Here is a 7,195-nt window from a genome sequence, read left to right as displayed (position 1 = left end):
CTTTTAAAACAGTGAGTATTTTAATGTTTATGGATTGTCCCCATTCACTTCCATTGTAAGTAGTACTCACTGTAACCCAGATATTTGCATTTTTTAAAGAAAAGGAGGGGCAAGTAAAAAATTTATTTTTTGGTAATAAATATTATGCCAAATAATAATAATAATAATAATAATAATAATAATATTTAAAAAATGCTGTTGATTGAGCTTAACTTGTATGAAACCCGGAATATTCCTTTAATTGGAATGTATAAATTGCTTCCATACTTCCATACATCAATATTTGGGAATGAATATTAACTCTGGACAATTAAATAAATAAATAAAGACATTTCAATAAGCTGTCAGCTTGTGTTTCAAACTGATTCTTTGTATTTGATTTATTGCAATTAATAAACTTTAAATAATAATAATAATAATAATTTTTACATTAAAAAATAAAAATAAAAATAAAAATAAAAATAAAAATAAAAAACAAAAACACACAATTTGCGTTGTATTGGGTATATAGAACATTGCGTTCGTGTTAAACCTGACTACATTTAGGAGAGTCATACTGCATCCTCATTTCAACCTTGCCAGAAACCCTTTACCTAGATTTCTAGTCTACAGTATCTACAGACTGCAGCCAAGCTCTGTCAGGCGATGAAACCCCTTCGTCTTTCTTGTGTAAAGTGTTTCTCACGCTTCTGGGGCCCTCGGGTGCAGCGCGCGAGTGTTGAAGCAGGGCAGAGTCAATTATCAGGGGAATGAAGTTTGAGACCTCCATTTGATGGCTCTGGGCGTGTTTGCTGTTTTTTTTTTTTTCGGTGGGTGTTCCCAAAGCAGGACGTGGGCGTGAATGTGAGACCGAGGCTCCAGCGGTTCGTGGGAAAGCCGCTCAGAGGGGTTTGGTGAGTGTACCTGAGTGCACCATGAAGCGGCCTTGTGAAGACACCACGTCCGACAGCGATATGGATGAAACTATTGATGTGGGCAGCGAGAATAACTACTCTGGGTAAGCACGGATGGGAAAACACAGCTTGTTCGTTGTTGATATCACACAAGAGCATTCACTTTTAGGTGGTATCTTCAGAAATTAATTGCTAATGCATTTTAGATTATCGGTAGTTTTTCTTAGAAATTAGATAACTTCATTCGGACAGACAAAAAGTATTTTAAGAACTTGAATAATATTAATAATTTACATTATACTGCTTAAAAAACGAGTAGTACCATTCAAATAGTTAGAAATGTCATTGATCTTTGATTAATGTATTATTATGCTCATACTGAATATATGTCAGAACTACTAAGTTTTATATAAGGTTTCTTATGACGTAGTATACATTTTAACGAATGTTATCATGAAGTGTTAGGCCTACTGACATTTCTAAATGTTTGAGTGAATATAATGAATTATGAGCTATGAATTTTGTGATGTTTTAATGACATATTAGTGAAAGTTTTAAAAAAGTTCACACTAAAAATTACATGTAAAAAAACATATGTAAAAAAAAATCTTCTTTAGGTAACATCTAAATATATGGCGTCATATATATATATATATATATATATATATATATATATATATATATATATATATATATATATATATATATATTATATATTATTAGCTCCTTAATTGCTCGATACATTTTAATTTATTTTTTCTTCCCCAAAGTCAAAGCAGCGGTTCATTTATAAGATGTGGCTCACCTACCACAACATCCCAAGTTATGGCCAGAAAGAAGCGGAGAGGGGTAATTCATAACTTTTGTCATGTTCTTGATTCCATTTCTAATCTATATGATACATTGTATGTTGATTATTATGTAATCATTATTGCAGATCATTGAGAAGAGACGAAGAGATCGAATAAATAATAGTTTATCGGAGCTGCGTCGCCTGGTCCCAACAGCATTTGAGAAACAGGTGAGTTTATAAAATAACATTTCTGCTCTAGTTTCTATCCATGAGTATGCAATATCAAAGTATTTTGTAATAATAATAGTACTAAATAGACAGTACGTAAATAGAAAAGGGTGTTGTCATACGAATTGATCAAAGATATCACATTAAAAGCATGTAAACAGCTTTTTTTCCCTTACATATCGTATTTCTTCTCCCAAGGGATCTGCCAAATTAGAGAAAGCAGAAATATTGCAGATGACAGTAGATCATTTGAAGATGCTCCAGGCCACAGGAGGGAAAGGTACGAGTTGTTTGTTCCATGTTTTGTGCTTCGCCTAACGCTGTAGTGAAATTTGAGCTTGGAGTTCCCTTTTGACAAGATTCAAGTGGAAATCAATTTTAATGGTAGGATTGAACTCGTGGGAAAGCGCTGGCAGGACAAAAGAAGTACTTGACACTGGGATTGTGTTTGCATTCATAAATCCATGGGAGGGGAGTGAGGCCACATTCACAGGCTGCACTGTCGGGGGTTTGTTAGGCCTTTCCAATGAGTGTTAAAAGCAAAGCACTGGGGAGACAAAACAAACATACAAACAGTTCAGGTCATAATCCCAGTCAGACTCTTGAGCACAGTGGGGTTCTGTTGGTCAGTGCAATTGGCGGTGTATCTCTGTTTTGTTTTATCTTGACCAGCACCAGCTGTTGGCTTCATTAAAGTTTCTGATAGAAGAGCTGTATTTATAGGCACATGGCATTCAAGTTTTAATTATTCACTCTCTGTCTCTCTCTCTCAGGATATTTTGATGCTCATTCCATAGCAATGGACTTCATGAGCATTGGCTTCAGGGAGTGTCTAACTGAAGTGGCCAGGTATTTGAGCTCAGTGGAAGGTCTGGACTCCAGCGACCCACTCCGCGTCCGTCTGGTTTCTCACCTCAGCAGCTGTGCCTCGCAGAGGGAAGCAGCTACCATGACCACATCCATGGCCCATCAACAGCAGGCCCTGCACCCGCACCACTGGGCCACAACGTTACATCCCATTCCCGCTGCATTCCTGCAGCAGAGCGGACTTCCATCCTCAGAGAGCTCCTCAAGCAGGCTGTCTGAGGTCCCACAGAGGGGTGCAGCCCTGCTGACCTCCTCCTACTCCCACAATGACTCCGTAATAAGAGTGCCCTCTACAGGCAGCGTCGCTCCCTGCGTACCGTCACTGTCCAGCTCGCTCCTTTCGTTATCAGCTACCGTTCACGCGGCAGCCGCCGCAGCTGCAGCACAAACCTTCCCTCTGTCATTTTCCGGAGGATTCCCGCTCTTCAGCCCCAGTGTAACGGCATCAGCGGTGGCTTCTTCGGCCGTTAACACTTCTGTTTCCACATCCAACGCATCCCAACAGAGCAGTGGTAGCAGTGGAAGCAGCAGTAAACCATACCGACCATGGGGAACTGAAGTGGGAGCATTTTAAGAGTTGGATTTGCTCAAAGCTCTTGTTGCAGCTGGATGTCTTCCACTCTTTGTACATAAAAGAAAGGCTTTTTGTGACCAGTTTTACACACTCGTGCATGTATGCAACTCACTGGGAGGGAAAAAAAAAATGTTTTACTCATTACACTAAGTGGAAACCTTAAAGCAGATGTGTGTCATTTTTTCGATGTTAAATTACTTTTTCTTGACCCAGTTTAATATGCAGAGACATCTATAAGAAAGCCATTCGTAGATTGATTCCCCTGAAAAGTGTAACCGGTTCTGTGGAGCTTTCAACTTTGATCAGTTTGTTTGAACATCCCAACCAGCCCGACATAACAACATTGGTTCAATCAATGGCATGATTTTGGGGCGGGACTATCTGTTTGATCTACCAATGGAAGTCGGCAGGAGTGTTTGGGAAAGCTGTGTGAAAACATGTATTATTTTTGCAGTTCAGTTTAGTGACAGTAGTGGCGCAGAATTGACACACTTTACCTTTTTAAGAGCGATTTGATTAAGGGTGATTGCCATTTTTAAAGAAAAATCCCACTCAATCTCTTTATTTATGTCAACTTCTCTCACTCATCTACTTTGTTCTCATAGAGAAATTTGGCTTTTTTGTTTAAAGAAATATTCCGGGTTCTATAAATGTTAAGCTCAGTTGACAGCATTTTTGGCATAATGTTAATTACACAAAAGTGATTAAAAAAAAGCTAAAATCTGGGTTACAGTGAGGCACGGTCAATGGGGCCAATCTGTAAACATTAAAATACTCACTGTTTCAAAAGTATAGACAAAAGATGTAAACAATATGCGTATTAACATGATAACCTCTTCTGTGTAAAGTTATGTCCAACTTTACAACTTTGTTGCCATGACGACATAATGCTGTAAACCCTAATACCCTAAAATGACCGTGAAAATTCAGATTGAAACCACGTTACACATTTAAACTAGTTTTAAGTGAAGAATATATGTAATGCTTTTATAAAATTTTAAGTTTCACATTTCTTCCTTTAAACCCTTCAAAAATTGTCCCCATTCACTTCCATTGTAAATGCCTCACTGTAACTTCGATTTTTGCTTTTTATAAAGAATAGGAGTGAGGAGTCTAAATAATTTTTTCTGGTAATCATCATTATGTCACAATTGCTGTTGATTGAGCTTCAATTAAATTGAACCTGGAATATTCCTTTAACTTGTTTCAAGTGAAAAAAAAACCGTACTGTGTGACAGTGCCTACGTAAACACTCCTAAAGTTTAGGCTTTAGGGCACAGTGAGTTTGCACACAGTCGCTTTGACTTACTGACCTCAAAACTGGTAGGTCAAATATGTGGCATATCTAATATACACTGCGTAAACACTCCTAAAACGTATATGCTGCATTTGAGATATAATGCTTTAAAATTTTTCAGTTGAAAAAGTGTTTTGTCTGATTTTCACAAACGCTTACAAAGTAGTTTTTGAGTAAAACAGAACAACTTTTTTAAAGACAAACCAAAGGTTTTGCAGATAATCATTTTTGTAATCTTTGATTTAACAATCCAGTTTGTAAATCTGTATATGTGTAAGATTGTAACTAGAGTTTATATTGAAATTAGATTAGTAAATTGGTATGATGCACTTCAGTCACTACTGTTTTTGGAGAGACAGGATCTTCTCCACGTTACACATTAGACCTACTGAAAATGTAAAAAATAACATTCACTAAAACTCATATGTCAGATTCTCAGTTTAATAATACTTCTGTAACTTTGTTACCTTTTTAATAACCCTATCACATTCTGTAAGATGTAACCATTTTCTATGCAAAAAAAAAAAAAAACACATACCCTGAAGAAATTGAAGAAGTTTTGTTTTTCTTTCTAACAAATAGGCCATAAAACCATCATTCCATTTGCCTTCACCACAACAGATTCTGGAATGTTATGAGAGAAAGTAATTGCTTTTCCCAAGCATAATTTGAGTTCTTGGAATTGTATGGTAGAAAAAAAAAATGTGTTCTTTTATGTGTTTTTCTAATAGTGCAGAAGAAACCAATCAATAAAACAAACAACTGCAATTATACATGCCACTTCAACTAATAAATCTGTCAGCAAACTTTAAAGTTTGAGTAAGCAGCAAACTAATTTATCAAAGAAAACCATAAATTAAGAGAAGTTAAAGTCAACATTGTTACATTATCACCAGCCATTTTAAGAATGAAAATTCTGTCATCATTTACTCACTCTTTTGTTGTTCCAAACCCATATCCATTCACTTTCATTGTATGGAAATAAAGATGCAATAAAAGTCAATAGTGACTGAGGCTAACAGTCTTCCAAACATCTTCTTTTGTGTTGCATGGAAGACTGGAGGTCTTACAGGTTTGGAACGGCCATAGGGTGAGTAAATAATGACACAATTTTCATTTTTAGGTGAACTATCCCTTTATGTTTGTTAACTTAAAAAATCAATAAATAATTGTTGATGCTGCAACAATTTCTAAATAACATTTAAGCTATTTTCATGTGATGTTTATTGAAGACAAGGTCCCTCAAGTCAAAACGTTTGTAGCTATTCTGGCAGGCGTGAACAACCGTTTGTACGAGTGCAGTAGTGTGCGCCACATGAAAGCAAAACAACGCCTGTCACTACTCCCCAAAATGGGTCTTTATGCTGGCCTAATCTACTCCCTTTATGCCAGGGTCTGTTAGACAGATTTACATTAGTAAATCACTGTCACACATTTAAATTCCTTAAGAGAAAAAGTATCAGCATTTCCAAGTGAATGGGGATTAAGGCAAACAGCGCCTGCTGCCCACCGACATTCATGGGAAAAGTGCGGGGTCATAAATCCGCTGGTTATCTGCTTTAGAGCGACTGGTTCTCACGCCGGGCCCCTGCCTTTGAAGTGGCCGTTATATATCAAGGGCGCACATGATCTCCTCAATACATCACACAGCCAGAGAGTTAGCGGTGTGAAAGAGGCCAGGAAGCCTGTCAGCTTCATCATTTTCCACACATGAAAATGGTTTAGCTACTACAAGATGTGGTTTATATGGTCAGCCCACAAGATAAAAGGAGTATATAGATGTGATCATTGCTCAGATAGATCATATACTAGACTCTAGGGAACAGTGAGTTTGCGCACATTCGCTTTGACTTGCTGACCTTAAAACTGGTAGGTCAGATATGTGGCATATCTAACACACACAGGGGCGCATGAATTTGACTTTTAAAGGTGCACTCTGTAACTTTTGCCTTTGTGTCATCTTGGACTTACACTGACACCTAGGGGCTTGGATGCAGCATCATTTAAAATCAATAGTTTTTAGTATCAGATACCATTGTAGAAATGTAGTATTCACAGTAAGCCATGATTACTTGAATCAATGAGTGAAAGTGTCAAATAACAGGACGGTTACTGAGATTAAGCTAGTAGTATTTGGCTGGTCATGTGATTCTAACATGGCAGCCCCCATGTGCTGACCCTCTCCGTGTAGAATAAAACAGCTTTTATAAAGTTACTGATATGACTGAAGTCTTCATTTTAATGTGAGTGGTCATAATTTCCTACATATATTGCAAAATTACAATTCATGTCTTTAGGAGTTAAACTTTTTTAATGAGGAAAAACTATTAAGTGCACCTTTAAAATGCAATATTTGCTATACTTTTGTGTAATTTGTCTAAGTGAAGACCAAAACGTTATCATTTACTGTATCTAGCTTTCATGAATTGTCCACCCCATGCACATTCCTAAAATGATGTAACAGATAATTCAGTTAAAGCTGAAGTATGTAACTTTTTCATTGTTAAAAATACTTTCTCCTTTCCCAACTTAATATGCAGAGA

General features: G+C 36.9%; 1 protein-coding gene across 1 annotated transcript; it reads left to right on the top strand.

Annotated features, from left to right (window-relative positions):
- The first annotated feature begins 840 nt into the window (after positions 1 to 840).
- LOC127456677 (hairy/enhancer-of-split related with YRPW motif protein 2) lies at positions 841 to 5,640 on the top strand. The gene is made up of 5 exons (XM_051725144.1): positions 841 to 997; positions 1,664 to 1,742; positions 1,831 to 1,914; positions 2,113 to 2,194; positions 2,688 to 5,640. Exons 1-5 carry the CDS (start codon positions 915 to 917, stop codon positions 3,353 to 3,355), a joined length of 996 nt encoding a protein of 331 aa, XP_051581104.1. The 5' UTR covers positions 841 to 914; the 3' UTR covers positions 3,356 to 5,640.
- The last annotated feature ends 1,555 nt before the right edge of the window (positions 5,641 to 7,195 follow it).

Source organism: Myxocyprinus asiaticus, chromosome 19, assembly GCF_019703515.2.
Source record: "Myxocyprinus asiaticus isolate MX2 ecotype Aquarium Trade chromosome 19, UBuf_Myxa_2, whole genome shotgun sequence".
Lineage (NCBI taxonomy): Eukaryota > Metazoa > Chordata > Actinopteri > Cypriniformes > Catostomidae > Myxocyprinus > Myxocyprinus asiaticus.
The sequence above is the reverse complement of the archived record's forward strand: the minus strand, read 5'-3'. Positions and strand labels throughout refer to the sequence as shown.